This window comes from Thunnus thynnus, chromosome 17, assembly GCF_963924715.1.
Source record: "Thunnus thynnus chromosome 17, fThuThy2.1, whole genome shotgun sequence".
Classification (NCBI taxonomy): Eukaryota; Metazoa; Chordata; class Actinopteri; order Scombriformes; family Scombridae; genus Thunnus; species Thunnus thynnus.
The window spans coordinates 2,283,308-2,301,732 of NC_089533.1; the positions used below are offsets into that span (position 1 = coordinate 2,283,308).

The 18,425-nt window shown below is 36.3% G+C and overlaps 1 protein-coding gene and 1 long non-coding RNA gene across 28 annotated transcripts in view; one reads left to right on the forward strand and one right to left on the reverse strand.

Annotated features, from left to right (window-relative positions):
• The window catches only part of LOC137168212 (interferon-induced very large GTPase 1-like), a 65,472-nt gene extending 48,633 nt beyond the window's left edge, over positions 1-16,839 (forward strand). For 25 of the 27 annotated variants that reach the window (XM_067570717.1, XM_067570738.1, XM_067570722.1 and 22 more), the window contains 6 exons: positions 7,545-7,591; positions 7,950-8,061; positions 8,688-8,728; positions 9,895-10,012; positions 11,252-11,289; positions 11,392-16,839. In XM_067570717.1, coding sequence (XP_067426818.1) covers positions 7,545-7,591; positions 7,950-8,061; positions 8,688-8,728; positions 9,895-10,012; positions 11,252-11,289; positions 11,392-16,236 — 5,201 coding nt within the window. In that variant the 3' untranslated portion in view covers positions 16,237-16,839. The remainder of the gene's footprint in view (positions 1-7,544; positions 7,592-7,949; positions 8,062-8,687; positions 8,729-9,894; positions 10,013-11,251; positions 11,290-11,391) is intronic. The other 2 variants (XM_067570720.1, XM_067570729.1) reach the window with 2 other exon arrangements.
• On the reverse strand, positions 365-3,539 carry LOC137168150 (uncharacterized). The gene is made up of 4 exons (XR_010924243.1): positions 3,103-3,539; positions 1,469-1,549; positions 1,321-1,381; positions 365-974 (listed from the first exon to the last, which is right to left on the reverse strand). It is a non-coding gene; the product is annotated as an uncharacterized lncRNA (long non-coding RNA).
• Positions 16,840-18,425: the final 1,586 nt, after the last annotated feature.

Consider the following 18,425-nt stretch of genomic DNA (forward strand, 5'->3'; position numbering starts at 1 on the left):
TTTTCTTAAAAAGAGTAACCTTTGATCATGACTGTAATGAAAAGGATTCAAGAGTAGTAACTGTTTTATTTTTGGTAGGTCTAGAGGAAAAGTAAGTTTGTAACCTGTTAGTTTCTTTTATAAATTAGATGATTTTTTTTTTTTTTTTGAGTTGTGGTAACTGTTTCCAAAACATATTTTTGTGAGTACTTGTTCCATATTTATTGACAATGTAATCCTCATCAACTTCAGCTCATCAGTTTAGATATCAGGAACAGCTTAAATGAATGATTAACTGCAACTATTATAACAACAAAAAAATATTATAAAAATAAAAAACAGTAAGATAAAAATATTTATATCTTTATTGCAACATCCAGGAAAATATATTTACAATCTTAGGATCTTTACAACGTCACAAACATGATACGGACCAAAACATATCGGTATAAAAGTGCTGTTGTATTGTTGCTTCATTATGCAGAGATTAAATTTATATACGTACATTCAAAATATGTAAACATTTATACGGAAGCCCTGAAAGGCAAGTGAGAAGAAAAATATTTCTGGACATGCAATTTATAAGTCTGATCTAAATTATTTTTTCTCTCCTGTGTTTATGACTTAAGAACAGGTGAAAAAAAGGTTTTGCCAGGATGATTTTTCAAAGTTTTTCTTTTGTCTGTAAAAATGGGTGAAAAGTTTTGGCAGGTTTTTTTGTTTGGATTTCAAGTGTTTATTGTTGTAATACTCATTTCTGCCACAAGAGAGAACAAGTGCACCTCTACCCCATGTTCTAAATAGGACTGAAAGCATTCATGTTTTCTTCCAGGTGAGTTTTAATTTCTCCATACGCTCTAAAAACAAAGTGCATATATTGTGTGTTAGCAAGTTATGTAACATGTACTGTCATGACTTCCTTTTGGCTAGAAAAGTTCCACCAGTGGAACCTTCAGGTGTGCTTGGACCTTTGAGTTGTGCATACTGTATTTTTCCTATAGATTTCATCAAGAGAAAGAATGATTTATTCAGATGAAATGACTCTACTCCAATCTGCAATAATCTTATATTGTATGTTATGGCAAAGAAGGGTCTAAAAGTAAAAAACATAAAAGAGAAAATCCACTACTTAAAGTGAGAAGCATAATCATAATGTATTGAAAGAGTGAGCTGAAATTGGGTCTTTTTAATGCTTTGCATGTTGTACAATCATTACTGTGTTACATATAAAGGCATTCAAGTAAGACTAACAGCATATTCTTATTTTCTCTCTGAGAACTTTCAAGTTTAGCTCACTGCTCCAGTTTGGGACAGTTTGGGTCATACTTTATAACACCTTACCTTCGCACAGCTGATCCGGTTTGGATTTTTCCCCAACAGTGTGTAGGTCTCATTCTGCCCTCTGTGAAAAAAGACAGCATCATTCAGAGTCATAGTTGCTGTTACTTAAGTATTTTATTCATTGAATAAATAAACAAAGCTTATTAACCTTACATGGCCTCCTACTTCATCGATGTGGACTACACCTCTAGGAGTTGTTGGACCCACAAGTAAAATGTTGGACTTCTCTCTGGAATATTAAACAACAAAAATGAGCTACCTGACCTCAAGGGTGATATAGAAAATAGGGGTCTGGTGACGCCAGGGAGTCATTGAGGGGGTCCCCATAAAAATGGGGAGTAGTTTAACTTTACTAATATTCTATTCACAACAAATTAGCACAATGTATAAGAATGACTATTCTGATCAGATGTGACAGTTTTCTCCCCACCTACAGTACAGACAGTTATGGAATTCTATACTACACTATATCTAACAACTGTCTGTTCAGATAGTTACATATAAATTTGGGGGTCCCTGACATGAAAAGGTTTGAGAACCAACTGTATAAGTACCAATGATTCATCTGTCAACTGAAGGACTTATTAAGAATAAGCATTGTACTATAATTGCAATATTCAATAAACAACATCCAATTCTATTTCGTAAAAATAACCTGACTAATTAAAATAGCTAACATCAAAATGTATCCAGAGTGCTTATTCTCTTGTGTATAGCTATCATTAAATGTAGCCTACAAAGTTATCCTATTCCCTTAGCAAGTGTCCAAATGTCCCACTCATACATTTTTGTTAAAAAAAATCTTTATTTGTAAAACATCCCACTCATAAGGGGTGAAGTGACACCGTTACCATGACTGACGTTACAGTAAACTAACTAACTAACTAACTATCTAACCTAGGTTGTAGCGGTTAGCCATGAACAATATGTTAGCCTGCTAGCTAGTGGGCTAACAGCCAATGTCAGTGTAGCTAACGCTAACAGCAGATTAGTGCTGATTAAAATACAGCCAAAATAAAGACATGACAGTAATGTTTAATAACTTGCAAACACATAATATATGTACCTTGTGTTTAGAGTGGTCAGTTGTGGCTGAAATGAGTATTACAACAAACACCTCAAATCCTGACAAAAAATAAATACATTTTCACATGCCAAAACTTTTTTTTTTACCCATTCTCACAGATGGAAAAAAAACAACCTTAGACTGTGTGTAAACTCACTCAGTAAATTCTATTAGATCCTCCAGAATATCCTCTATACCAGATTGTACCATTTCTTTGCACTGCATTTGGACAATCAGCTTTCTCTGTGACAGCCACAACTCAGTGGCATGTCCTGCCTGATGATACGAAGAGCTGCAGTTCCATCAGTACGTTCAAAACCAAATTTAAAAACCTGCTAAAAACTACTCAGCTCTGTAACCACTGACTAGCCATTTTAACTTAACATAATGTTAATGGTTAAGATCTCTGCAGAGATGCCAGGTTTGTGTGTTTTCTGTGAAAAGTGAGTTAAGTATGATAACGATTGATAAGCTGGATATGGGGGATACTCAACTTGATTGCATGGCAACCCCCAACTTCAAACTGTGTACGCATTGATGACTGGAGTCTGTGATGGACGGTTGTGAATATGAAATCGGTCGTTTCATGGTTTATTTACCATTTATTCATGGTTTAAACATTTTAAATGTCACACAAAATAAGAAAATATGTCTCCTAAAGCAAATTGAGGTCCTTTTCAAGGAAGAACCAAAGTCTCATTGACAACTGAGCTTACCAAATAAAACTGTTCTGTAGTCAATCCAAACACGACTTTGCACTCCACACGATGACACAGATGAAGACGTAGACATGAACAAAGACACTACATAGTTGGAACTAGGAGAGGCTGCTGTAAATGGAGACAGAGAGAGAGAATACCACCAACAATGACCCCTTCATTTCTTCTTCTTATCTTCACAAAATAACTCTTCTGTTAGCTTTCTAAGTGCAGTTTCTCCTTTGGAATGTTGGTAACAGTGGCAGGTAGCAGGTAGCAGTTCACAGCTAGCTAGTTGTTTTGTTTTAAAAAATATATCCAAAGATGATATTTCCTCTTCTGTTCTTGCTGAATTATGCTGTTACCTCTTCTTTAGAGCGTTTTCTGAAGATTATTTGAAGGTTATTTTGCAAAATGTCCCACTGCTTAGATCCAAGTTTGAGATGTATTCAGGAGCTCATCTCTATAGCCACTCTCTCTCATTCCAGAACAGCGAGATTGTTTGAGATCAGTTTTAGCAATCCCATCTAATGCTGGCCTTACACCAGACGACTTTTCAAATGATTTCACTGTCACAGACAAATTTCTAATGTGGCAATAAAATCATGAGTTTTGCCATGTTCGTTTTCATGATCGTTTTGACATTCCGATAAACTCAAACATGTATAATAGTCTTTAGTCTTGGCTCATGCAAATAGTGAAGGTGCGCTGTCCCCAGCAGCAACTGGGAAGCAGCATAGTTACTGTAACGACCGAAAAAATACCGTCACACACACGATAAATTTTTAATGAACAGTGTTATGAGTCTGTGTTTAATTTGGCTTGCATCTGATCCACCAACCAGCACGTATTTTACTGAGAAATTTTAATTTTTGTACCTGTTCTCCTCTCATTCCCACCGCCTTCTCCCGCTAAAGTACTGCAGCAAACCAACGGAGGCTGGTGGCGAGTTGAGCGAACAAAATCCAAATTGTAAAGTTTGTACGGAAATACAGTTTATCTTTATCAATTATACTGATGCCGAATTGACAAGAAGACTGTCGACATATGACGCCTTTTCTCTTGTGTTTCTAGAGTTATGTGTTTTTGGAATTGCTAATGTCATATTTCTTAAAGGGAGTTTGGCAGAGATCGCAGGAGCGTCAGTTTAATTCAAACTACTAATATGTATATTTATTAATGTTTTGTCACCACTACAGAAACACCAGGTAACTGCTAAAGTATGATAAGGTTGTGTGACGTTGACTGCTGTTAGTTATTGGTTTGATTAATAGTTTACAGCCTAATAATGTGTGTTTGTATTGATTACTGATGGTGGCTGATTGTACCCAGTTTCTAACAGCAGTATGCAGTAAATGATTGCGTGTTTTTAAACTACTTTCCTGATTAAACATGATGTAATTGATGGTGTTATTAATGAGTCCTGATGAAACCTGAAAGTTCAGCATTCTTGTTGCCCTTTAGCTTCCCTTTTTACAAGTTACATTAACATTTATTCATCCTGAAAAAGCTAATATTTCTCTGTATATTCTGACCTCCTCTTTCTGTCAGCTGCTGTGTGTCTACAGTGTATTTACTGCTTTTCCACACATGATTGAATTATGAATGATTGACATAATTAACATTTTCTTTTGGCTGGTTTTTCAGAACAAACCGATGCACACACAAGAGCAGCTTCTGTTTCTGTTTCTCCATTGTTCTCCACCATTTTTCTTCTTGCAAATTTCACCAGGAGCAGGATGGGAAATAATCTCAAAAGGAATCTAGTTGTAGTCTTGCAAATAGTGACCCTGCAAGATCCCCAGTCTTTGCAAAATCTTAGTCTGTGACTAAAAGTTCAGTGACTGATGTCTTTAGATGTGAGAGGGTGTCAAATTTTAGTCTTTTAAAAGTCTTTTAGTGTATGGTAGGCATAAGAATATATTTAAACCCATAAAACCTGACCTTTTACCTTTATTAACTGTGTTTATTGCCTTTCTTACATTGTTATGTGAAAGCCAAACTCCACTAACAGATTCATGTTTTTTTAGTGTTATTAGTACTGTTACGAGGTTTCCGGGAAATCCTGAGGTAGAGCTTGTTGTGGATATTTTGAGCGATGGTCAGCACCTCGGTGGAGAGAAACGGACACGAGCCTTTGATGTCTTGAAGCTGAAAATGTTTATTGAAGTACTTGGCCAAGGAGAATTGAAATAGCAAACATTGAAGTCATTTGCAACTCGGATACTGTCTCTTTCTGTTCTGCCCCTGAAGGTCTTAGTCTTTATCAGCCTACAATATGAAAAATTAGTCTAATTGGTTCACTAGATTCTAAACAAGGAACTGCATTTTACCCATGTCAGTTTAGGTCACGTTGCATGGAATTTCAGCAGTTTTGGTTCGAATGTCCATGGCAATGCTGATATACCCTCTATCAGAGAGGTTTCTGCTTTCCCCAAAACATCACAGACAGCTGGAGTCTTAAGGAGAGGAGACAATGTCCCCTTCCTGCTTAAGAATTACAGTGTAACCCAATTTGTAACCCCTAAAGATGGAAAATTCCATAACAGAGCTGTCCTACTTTCACTTTCCCTTGTTATAATTGATTTACAAGAAATACACATGCTGAACTCTTCACCATGTGAAAAGCGGATAGAGGATGTTTGTGAGGGATACACCCAGAGATGAAGGATATATATGCCCATGTGTTTCCATTTGATAACTGTTATCTACTGGGAACAGGCACAGCTATGAAAACACGAAACAATGGTGAGTTTATTTAACATTGTTATAGTTGTTTTGTGTAAAGACCTCTGGGAATCACTATGACCTGCAACATACAATGAAATTATTCCCAATTTAGTTGTACCAGTACAATACATACTGATTCATACATGTAGGTACATGTGATTTCATTTTTTCTAAAGCTGTGATTTCATTTCAAAACTTCCATGGAGGGTGCAGACCAACTGCACCCTCCAGAACAACTTTCCTTAAACTTACTTGTGTGATGATTTTTTAAGATTATATTTATTTAAAGATTTTCACAATAATGGTTACAAGAAAATAACTAAGTAATGTGCTAACTAACTATCTGCTGTAAGAAACTTTCAAACCTTACCTCAGATCTGTAGCTTTGTCCTTATTTCTGTTTGTTGATTTGGGAGACACAATTCAAGAGTTTCATGACAGAGCCACAATGATGCTCAAACCTCTTTAAATCATCTCAAAAACCTCTGCTTGTATTATTTTGATTAAACTCCTGACTTTATGGTCCAACTTTCACTTTCCCTTGTTGTCACTGATTTACAGGAAATGCACATGCTGAAGTCTTGCCTTGTGAAAAGCGGATAGGGGATGTTTGTGACGGATACACCCAGAGATGAAGGATATATATATTCCCATGTGTTTCCATTTGATAACTGTCATCTACTGGGAAGAGGCACAGCTATGAAAACACAAAACAATGGTGAGTTTATTTAACATTGTTATAGTTGTTTTGTGTAAAGACTTGTGGGAATCACTACAGCCTGCAACATACAATGAAATTATTCCCAATTTAGTTTTACCAGTACAGTGATTTTTTTCTCTATTCTTTTAATGTAGATATCATGTCAATATATGTTTAATGATAGCAGTTGTGAAGTATGCTTCTAGTCAATACTAATACTAATTACTAGCATAATTAATCTGGAAGGTAAACAACAGATTTTGAGGTACACATTTCAATTTTTCAGTGATTAAGACATGTACTTTGAATGTAAATAAGGTGCCAGAGTCTATAAAAAAAAATTATAATAGAGCTTGTTTATCAAAAAAAAAATCTGGGGAAGAACGGACCCACCTACAGAGGTCCAGGCTAAGCTCTGAGTGTCGTCAAATCCTAGAAACATCCCTGGCTGACAGAAATTTTATTACAAAAAATCATGTTGGACAAGCTGTGGCTAATATACCTTGTAATTAATGTTCATGTCTTACTGATATGCCTAAAATAATAACTCAGCTCTCGGTCCACTCATTGAAAAAGGAGACAGGAAAAATGGAAAACGATGTTTCTTTTCCACATCGCAAAATTTGGACTTTTCTCACCTTCAGTGAAATATTCAGCATGTTCACCAAGATGAGTTATATGTTAGCTATAGTCCTTGTCTTTATCTAATACTCTGTCCAGTCAGCTTGAAAGGCAATTCACACCTACAGAAATATTTTATTTCAGTATTTGTGTTTGTGACTTTGTCCTGTTATTCTGTAAAGAATGAGGAGCAGATAAGATGGAGGCAGAGGACCATGACAACACCGCAGCTGGAGGGGAGCCTGAAGTCGAATTTGAAAATCCACCTGTGGCAAACGACAAAGGTAATTTAAAGTTTTGAAAATAAAGTTCAATAAATCTATATAAATTAAATATGGGATAAATCAATAACTAACCAAACATTATGATTTTGAAGCTCATCATGTGTTTTCTGTTTTTCCTACATTAGCCTGCACTGCAGTGGAGGAGTTAGAGAAGAGTGAGACTGAAGCCGAGGTAAAGGCATTATTGTCATCATCATACAGCTGCATTAGGACAGTTCCAAGTTCTTTCTATCCAAAACCTTTATTCACAGGAAGTTTTTTTGGTAGCACATCTGTACATCTATGTTTTCAGAAAGATATGAGATACTTTATTCTATTTTCATCTTAAACTGAAAAGGTTTTAACTCAATGATTCCCTTAACAGACTTTATTTTTGTTTCATCACTCTCTTAATCGTGACAACATTGCATGTTGTTGATCCTCAACTTGTTATATTATCTCTATTTATCCAGATGCTGTTTTCTTGGTTTCATGTTGTCAGTGGGTCTAACCTGAGGAATTTATTGTAAAACAAATCATCTATTTTGTAGGGTGATCAAGCGAATGACCCTAGTGAAGCTGAACACTCAGAGAGGAACGATGAAACAACGTCAGGAGAGTCTGAAATCACAGTTGAAGTACCAACTGCATCAGATAAGAAAGGTGAATATAGAAGAAAATAGCCATACAGACTTTAGTTTTATAAACAAGTGAATATCTAATGTTGAACATTAAATACCTCTGAATTTACAGCACTGAAATATTTTAATTTCAAATTCGTCTATCTGAATTTCCAGTGTACATATAACTATTTATTTAGTGTATATATATTTTAGGGTTCAAATTCAGATGGAAAATTCATGTAACAGTAGGCCTATTCGAAAACTATGTAGACATGGATTATTTCTGACTGTTACAAACACCTTGAAATTCAAGACCAGTTGTATAATTCAATAATTTTATCCCATTCATGTGTATGGGGAGCTGACAGGGCGTTAGCTGGCTCAGCTAGAGGAAGTCTGTAATGTGCACACTCTCAGACAGCTTGGCAGCGCGCATGATATGTGGCTCCAAAAATACAGAAGCACGAGGAAGCCCGCCTGTCCTGTGGATGTTAAAATTCACAATTGCAAGTGACAGTATGAAATGAAATATGTCCTCATGAAAAGTATTCATATCTGTAGGAATATGTGCACTCAAATAGTTATTGATTTTATGGGGAACAGCTTATCATGAGATAAATGGGTATAGATCTACTGTCCAATCTGCTTTTTCCACATTCCCTCCAGTAGATGAGTCAGAGAAGAATGCATCTGCAATCAAGCTAAAGGTAAGCTCTAACACCTGAATTTACAACCAAATTAGATGCTATAGAAAGTGACTGCAACACAATTCATCTTGTTAATTAATAATAATAACATTTAGAAAAAAAGATATTTTTATTTGAGTTTTAATGTATACAATATGTACATTTAAACAATCAGTACACATTCCCTCTCCCAAAGCAAAAAGGACAAAAAAGCTAAAAAATAGCAAAGTCCTTCAAAAGTGTGACTTTCCAAAAAGTCATTAACAAGTAAAGTTTGTGTCTGTCCTTTTAACAACATAAGTAAACCACTCCAAAGCAAGACAGGCTTCAATTCCTTGGTCCATATTCCTATAGAATGTATGTCCACGTTTTTCCAGAGGAGTGCAAAGTCACCATGAAACCATGATTGCTGTAAAGTGACAAGTCTTCATTTCAAATTCCAGCTACACAGAGTTTGGCTCGAAGAGGAACTGCTTTACCAGTTACATGGCTCACACATTTAATAAACGTTCTTTCAGAATTCCTGTGGCTGACATTCTCATACAAATCTAGAAATGTATCCTTCTCGTCCCAGCATTTAACACAATTATCTGGAACATGTGATTTACTGTAGTCTGACTGGTATGAAATAACCATTTGTAATGTAATAATAACTTCAATTTTGTATTCATTGTCTCTGTCTGGGCCTCTCTATGCATGAAATTTTCTGGAAGACAAGTCCTAAATCAAAGATAGCTAACCTTATCCTGTCTTATGAGCGGGTGTCAATTCCTTAATTTTGGACAATACTGGGGTTCTGTCCAAAAATGAAGAAATTGAATTTGTAAATTATTTAAACTATAAATATTACTCTTTTTGGAATGTCGCACTTCTCACACAACTGGTTACCCTCTGTGTATAATCTGAAATTTGCTCCACACCTTTTAAATATCATAATTTAAAATTGTTGCAATATTATTGCAGCCAATCACTGATGTATGGCAGGCATTTAAGACCATCTACTTTACTGTATCTACCCTGGGGTGACGATTATAGCATTTCTAATAGTTTTAATCCAGGTTTTAGAACTTGCCCTGTTCTCCTATATTGTCTAGAAACATGTTTAGTCTAAATCTGTTACATCAGAACCTTCTCTGTTGTGATGACCTGGTGAACTAAAGGGTAAATAAAATCATCTGTTTTCTTAGTGTCATCCAGTGACTGAACCTGGTGATGCTGAACACTCAGAGAAGAATGATGGAAGCACAACATCAGATGGAGAGCCTCCGGACAAGTCTGTGAAAACATCTGCACCAAATAAGAAAGGTAAACATGTAATCAAGTTTTGATTTTTTAATTTTGACATGGATGTACAGTAACATGGGTTTAATTCATATTCATATTTTAAAGAGTAACTACACCCCAAAATGGTTTTTAAATAATAAACCTTTAATTATGTCTCAACTCTGATAGAATAAAACAATTCTTGTCATTTTGTCAACACTTAATCAAGTTACATAAGTTAAAGTATTCACCTGTTAAAATTGGGCTCAATGTGCCACTTAATGAAGTGAGCAGAGGCCACTAATTTTGAAAAGCCCCTGCTGCATCAGCGGAGTGAATTTCCTGAAGGGGGCTGCATAATTCAGTACTAATGTCTGTCTGAACACAGCTTTAGAGATTTCTTCTGGCTGAGCCAGCTGACTTTCTGTTGGCTCCTCACAGACATGAATTTTATTGTATCACATTCTGATAATACAAAAAGTAATTTCAGGATTTTTTTTTTTTTTATAATCATTACTTTTGTATGGTTTTATATGGGAAAAAGTATTTTTGGTCCAGTGGGCATCATGTCATGCTGCAATATTGAGTGCATCCTCTAAGCCAAAATCACCATATAGCGCAACGCTGTTGGTGGGGGCTTGGTACAAAGAGGACTGTACTAATGTCATCAGAGAAAAAAATACATAATCAGCGGAGAAGAAGATTATAAGGTGTTTCTTATCAGAACTGACCCTGCTAAAGTCCAAATTAAAGTTGTTTTGTCCACTCCAATATACACATCTACTCTGTAGATCACTTGTCCTGTGTTTTCCTTTGAGAGAAAAATCAGAGACCGAAGGGGTAAAACTTTTATTTTTGGTTTCATGATGGCACCCCTTTTACATTAATTCAATGGAATTAACTTCCATACTACTTAGATAGACAACTTGTTTTCATACAGCCAATCAAATCCTCACATAAAGCAGTAAAGTCAGCGTTCTGTCATAGGTTGACTTGTAGTTACAGCACAAGTTTGTTACTACTACTACTCTCTCATATCGCTGCCAGTGTTTGAACAATCCCACCCACTCTGGTAAAGGGAGGGACCAAGCAGGATTACACAGTGCACTCACTCTTTAATTGAAACTTTTCATGGCTATTTCAGTCTCATCTGAACCCTTTCAAGAAAAAAGAAAACTAATCAAACTAATAATACAGAATTAATAATAGAAACCAAAGTACATTGATTCAGTAGTACATTGCTCCGTCCCTCTGGTAATGCAGTTTATTGTTGTACTGCAGGTACCTTACATACAGATGCGGATGGAAACAAGGATAAGGTAAGGAATTTAAAATTAAAGACTATTTCCTTTATAACCCAGTCTTTGAAGGTCTTTGAAGTTTTTATGTACAATACATGATTATTTACTTATTATTTACAGAAGTCAGAGAAGATTTTTGAAGAAAACAGGAAGGAGCAATATGAAAGACTGCGCAGCAGACTTCACCTAAAACAGAAACTGACACCAGCAGAGTTTCTTAGAATAAGTCAACCTGTAAAACAGCACCATGACACATCTGAGAAAGATCTAGCTCACACTTTTCTTCAGAGGTTGATGATGTTAGACTACAGAGCCAGATATATTCCTGTAAAACAAGACAGTCCTGAGATGAGCTGCTCAAAGCCACAGAACACAGAAACAGAAGAAGAAGAAGAAGAAGAAGAAGAAGAAGAAGAAGAAGAAGAAGAAGAAGAAGAAGAAGAAGATGATGATGATGACTTTGCTAATTTTAGCACCAGTGTAGACTCTCTTAAACCAAAACAGTCTCATGTGCATCCAATGGATGTTCAAATGGCAGTATTTCACTGCTCAGACAGCTTTCTTAAACAGAACATGATTACAAAGCTATCGCAGTGTCAGTACGCCTTACCTTTCCTTGTTCCTGACCCCGTCACAATGGATATTAAGTGTCCTCTGTGGACATTCAGACAAATAACAAAAAGTTGGAAGATAACTCAAACCAAAGATGATTCAAAAATCATCACCATGAAGATGCCCATCTGCAAAGCGAAGACGCCCATGGTGTCATTTTTCCGTCTTGGTTCACTATCACGGTCTAAATCTCAGCTGATCAACACTTTGATCAATGACTGTCACAGTACATTCTTCCACAGAAACTGCAAAGGTAGCACCAAATCTCGCCATTTGATGAATGGTGTGGCAGAGATTGCATGGTACTGCCCTGCTGGGAAACATGATGATGCCTTCACTAACTGCATTGCCTTCTGTAATCTTCATGGTGATGCTCTGTTGATTGAAAAACAGCGTAAAATACTGATTGAAAAGTCTTCAGTCAATGTTGTTCTGGTGCAAACTCTGAAGAAAAGTCACAAAAATCGGAAAGTTGTCTCAGCCCTTCTTAAGGCTACAAAACCTCTCATTTGTCTCATTGTTGATGATGATTGTGGTGCAGTTGAGATGAAAGAGGGAAAATACAAAATGGGTCTGAAAGACAGAAGCCATTCAGATGTTGGTGAAGAACTGAAAGAAATCATTGGAAAAATCTTGTCTGGACAACATACATCCTTCCAGCTGGAAACCATGGCTGAGGTCTCTGGAATCAAAGTGGATGAAGATGACTCAGTCTACCAAAAAGGAAAATCTGCTGCTATGACAATAGTGAATTTACTTCAAAAGATGGATGTTTCAAAAATCAAAGATAAATATCTGCCTTGTCGAGGCCGACTGTGGCATGAATGGTGCAAAACAAACAAGGCACAGTATCGCCTCAAAGGGCACATTGAGAAGGAGAAATGTGAAAACCAAAAGGAAATGGAGAGAATACGTGAAAAACAATGCGATGCTTCCTTTAGTGAACTGATAAAGTTGTTCATTGAAAGCCTCTCGTCTCTGTCACCAAAGGAAAAAGAGTATTTCCTTAAATGGCTTCAGATCTTACTGGATTCACTCTCCACAGATAATCTGTCTTCAATTCTCCAAAAGTATGATGAAAAGTGGTCTGAAGTCTTGGATTTGAAGAAGAAGCATGACAAATCTGATCAGCTAATAAAGAAGCAAACTGAGCTTGAGAAAATATCAGCAAAACTACAGTCAGCTACTTTTGGCTTAGAGCACATCTTTAGAGAAATTGGACAGATCTATGAAGCCCATAAATCTCTGAAGAAACAAACAAAGCAGAAAGAGACTGACTGGTCTAAATACCCTGAGCTGGCTGCAGAGCTGATGATAGCAGGGCACCCAATGGAGCTGATGGATGGTGATGCAGGTCATGTGCCTTTAACATGGATCTCTAGTCTTTTAGATGAAGTCATCAACAAACTGGGCGACAAGAGAATTTTTGTTTTGTCAGTTCTGGGTGTACAAAGCAGTGGAAAATCAACAATGCTGAATGCCATGTTTGGATTACAGTTTGCAGTAAGTGCTGGCAGGTGCACCAAGGGTGCCTTCATGCAGCTGGTCAAAGTGTCAGAGGAGATGAAGATGAAAGACTTTAAGTTTGACTATGTTCTAGTGGTGGACACTGAAGGACTGCGTGCTCTTGAGTTGGCAGGCAACGCCAGTCTTCACCATGACAATGAACTGGCAACATTTGTTGTTGGTCTGGGAAACATGACATTGATCAACATCTTTGGAGAGAATCCAGCTGACATGCAAGATGTCCTGCAGATTGTTGTTCAGGCTATCATGAGGATGAAGAGAGTTAAACTTTCTCCAAGTTGTCTGTTTGTTCACCAGAATATAACAGATATTGGAGCTGCAGAGAAAAACATGGATGGAAAGAGACGACTGCAAGAAAAACTGGACGAGATGGCTAAACTAGCTGCCAAAGAGGAGGTATATGATGCTGAATGCTTCAATGACATAATTGCATTTGATGTGCAAAAAGATGTGAAATACTTTGCCCAACTGTGGGAGGGAAGTCCACCCATGGCTCCTCCAAATCCAGGTTATAGTGAGAGCATCCAGGATTTAAAGAACTTCATCCTCTCTAAAGCCTCACAGTCTGCTGGGACGACTCTCTCAAAGTTCAAAAGCAACATAAAAGACCTGTGGGAAGCACTTCTGAAAGAAAACTTCGTTTTCAGTTTCAAAAACACACTTGAAATTGCAGTGTACAGAAAACTTGAGGTCCAGTATGGGAACTGGACCTGGGCCCTGAGGAGCAACATGTTGACCGTTGAGAACCAACTTTATAACAGAATTGAAAATGGAAAACTAGAGGCAGTTGATCTCAGTTATCTTTATAAAGAAATGAGCAAAACATATGAAGAAGTCAAAAAAGATATGAAGGAGTACTTTGATGATGACAGAGACAAAGAAATGTTGGCTCAGTGGCGAGGCCGATTTGAAATCAAAATCAAAGAGTTTCATGATGAACAGGTGAGAGGAGTTAAAAGAAAACTGGATGAGGTCATCCAGCAGAAGAATGCTTGTAAAAAACTAGATGAAAAGAAGGCAGAGTTTGAAAAGACGCTGCTACAAAAGAGCAAAGAACTTGCTCAACAGTTAAAAGACAAGGCCAAAAATGAAGAGGAACTTAAAAAGCATTTCAACGGTGTTTGGAGTGGCTTGGTTACTGAGTTAACTGGAAACATTAAACCTATAAAGGATATCGACCTGGAAGATGAAAAAACGTCCATCCTTAATGACCTCTGTAATGAATGGGCTCTAATAGATGATTCAAAGAGTTCTAAAAGCTACAAAAAAATATCAACGACGGGGGATTATTTTAAGTATGTAACCCTCAACAAGCATGAAGAGCTCTGCGACAAAAGCCAACAATCCCAAGAAGTATGGAGAACTTGGCTTTTTCAGAAAATTTTGAGATCTGGATCAACAAAACAAGAAGAAGGACCACTTAAATCAAGTGAAAAGTTTTCATATGAAGAGCAACAACTGATCACATCCCTCATTAATAATGTTGAACAACAGAGCATTGACATAATTGAGAGCAAACCTGTAGCTACAAGAGGGTACAGTCAAACATACTTGCAGGAGGTGGCCAAAAATGTCAAAGAAAAAGTGACAGAATTTGAAAATACAAGGAAATACGCCCTGAAGAAGGAGTTTACAGTTGATCTCCTACTGTATGTGCTTGACATAGCAGGGAGTAAGCTTTTAGAGTCCCACAACAAATTCAAAACGAAAAATGACGCTGCAACTTTTGTAGAAAGCAAGAAAATACAGTATTACAACATTTTCTGCAAAGGAAACTCATCTGCTGTTGTGCTTGGAGAACTGATCTGTGACAAACTGAAGGTTTTCACTGTTGAAGCTGTCTGTAACAAGACCGCCATTGATCTCGCTGGAGAGATGAGGTGCAATTCCCCAGCATTCAAAGGGAACAGGTTGAACTTGGAGAAACATGTGTTGAAGTCACTGGCAGAGAAAGAAGATTTTGATAGTTACATGAACTACATCAGACACCCAAGGAAGCAAGCAGAAATTTTCATAGGAGAGGAAGCAAAGAAATACATCTTTACAGAACACAAAGCTAAAACACTGAATGTACTCAAGAAAAATGTTGAAGACATCAAGAAACTTGTGAGTCAAGCCTTATTTACTGCAACAGAGAGGGTCAAAAATCAGAGAGGAGACATAGACATGTGGCTGAAGGAATTTTCCAGTTTGCTAAAAGAAAATGATGAGATAACATTCGACACCATTTGTTGTCAAAATTTCAGTGACATAGAGAAATTTGACTTTCTTAAAGATGAGATACAGAAAGGACTTACACCCATCATTCAAGACTTGAGGCGCCTCTCATTGGATAAGATGCAGGAATTCAGGCTGAAGCCAGATCAAATCCTTATTGATCAGCTGTGTAAGTGCTGCTGGGTAACATGTCCATTCTGTTCAGCTGTTTGTACCAACACCCTGGAAGATCACAGTCCTGATGATCACAGCGTGCCTTTCCATCGATCAACTGCGGTCACTGGTACGGGCTACAGAAACACAGATGAATTGGGCATCGAATTCTGCACAACAAAAGTGGCAAGTGATTTAAGTTTTTACCCTCATCCCCATTCAGACAAGTCCATTCCCTTCAAACAGTACCGAACTGGTGGCCCTAAATATGCCAACTGGAGAATCGACTATGATGAATCTAAGCTGAAATACTGGAAGTGGTTTGTATGTCGATTTCAAAAGCAACTGGAAGACCACTATAAGTTAAAATTCAAGGGCAGAGGTGAAATTCCCAGCGAGTGGGAAACACACTCTAAAGAAGAAGCTATTAAAAGTCTGGATGAAATGTGTGAGTGAGCAAACACAACACAACTACAACTCTGATGACAATGACGATACTGTTTTCTTTTACATGAACCAAACTACTTTAAAACAGCGTTTCCGGATTTATGCTGATTTTATAATTGACAGGTGACTCTGACTGTGATAAAGAAATAGGGAAAGTCAGTGATTTGACTTGTAAAGGAACACTTGATTGCTTGATTGAAGTGAACACATAAACAAAACAAGCGCAAGAGAACAATAATCGTAATTCATCTACAATGCTGGCTACATCTGTAATGAGAATATCTGGAAATGAAAGAATTTTCCTTGCAGAGAAGATGTGTTTGTTAGCAATAATGAGTTAAAGGGGAAATGAGACCAGATAAAGCCTCCTATTGCATTATTGTTTTAAAGGATGCACAAATATTGTCGGAAATTATGTACATTTTCCTTTTTTTATTTTTGCTGTTTCATCAAGGAGTCATGATTGACATGACCACAACTACTTTCATTTATGTATTTCAACTCTTTTTTGTTTTATATTTCTATTTCTATCATGTATTGGTTGTATGCTGATATGGGCATAAAGTCTAAATGTCTAAATATCTTGTTTTTTTATTTAATCTTTTTTTTTTTTTTTTTAAATATTCATGAAATTTGTTTGTTGCAATTGTTTCAAGGAGCACGGAAATGTGCAAGATGTTTGAGCTGAAACTTACTGAATGGTGATCATGGACATATTTTACCTTTTTTATTATGTTGAACTCACTAGAAAAGTCTGAAATTCAATTAATATGGAAAAAGTTGTCAGACAGGACTTTTTATACAAGCCACATTTTTTCTTATACACATACGTATCTAGATATTACATCTGAAAATAATGTCAAACAAATATTATCTTTTGAATTTCTTATATTTTAACTTTCTTTTAAGTGTATTGTTTATGTTAAAGAATATATCAAACATAACTGATGAAGAATGTTTTATATTTCCAAAATATTTGAAGTGTTCAATTTAATTTGTTCTATGTCATGTTTATCTCATTTTAACCAAACTGTTATTGTATCCTCATATAAATGAGTTTTGTTGTTTTGAATAATTAGACTCCTGCTCTGTCTTAAATATGATGACATCCAGGATATTAATGTCAATGGTGTTGTGTTTGTGAGGAAAATCTTTTTAAATGAGTATGATGAGTCATGATAATAAATAAATATCTACTGAAATACCAAGTTTCTCATTGATTAGTGTTTTTGAAATGACAAAGACTCAGTAAACACATGTAAGTGCTTGTATGTTTACTAGTGTACATTTTCACATTTTGAATAGTCTCGTTAGATGCTATTGATTCTAAAAACCTGCTGAACCTGAGATAATATGGAGTATCACCTTTGACTTTAGGAATATTGTTTTATCCAGTAAGCAGTGCTAAATTCTAAAATATAGGTACTGTAATTTGACATTAGACCATCATTATATTGAAAACATAATAATATAAAGAGTTCGGTCTCAGTTACACATGTTTAGAACAAATACAAACACACCTTTCTTCTCTGCATAAAAATGAAGAAGACTATTTATAAAGTTAATTTGGTTCTTTTTAAAGCATCAAACAGAATTACTTCCTTCGCTGTCAGCCTGGTCTCAGTCAGGTTACTTTTCACGTTCACCACTGTCTGAACCAGTGTTACAGTAAATCTGTCGGACTGAAACACAGTTTGGAGTTTCCTCCATAGTTCCTCCCCAACAGTTCCTCATTACATCTGTACTGTGAACATCAGTGTGTTTCTGTACATGTAGCCTAATCTCTTTCATTCCAAAATATCTGCACAGTGGTCCAGTCAACATATGTGTTAAATTCACTGCACTTAAAATAGAGCTGATAAGCAATGTTCACGCACAGTATAGCCTCATAGTAAGAAACATTATTACCATTCTTTGTAATTTCTTCTCTCTTTAAATGGAATTAAATAAAAAGAAAGAAACATACACCCAGAATCCATTCATTAAAAATGTAGATAGTGGCAGACTGTCAATCTGAGGGTACCCAGTCCAGTGAGCACCAATCGGGATTTCAACGTTAATTTTGACAATTTGTGTCACAAAACACAAATCTCTTTAATCATTTTGATAATTTTTTCAGTTGTAGCTTGAAAGAGAGGCGATATTTATTAGTGTGAAGGTATTTCTCCAAAGTCATATTGCACTGGTGGGCGAAATGT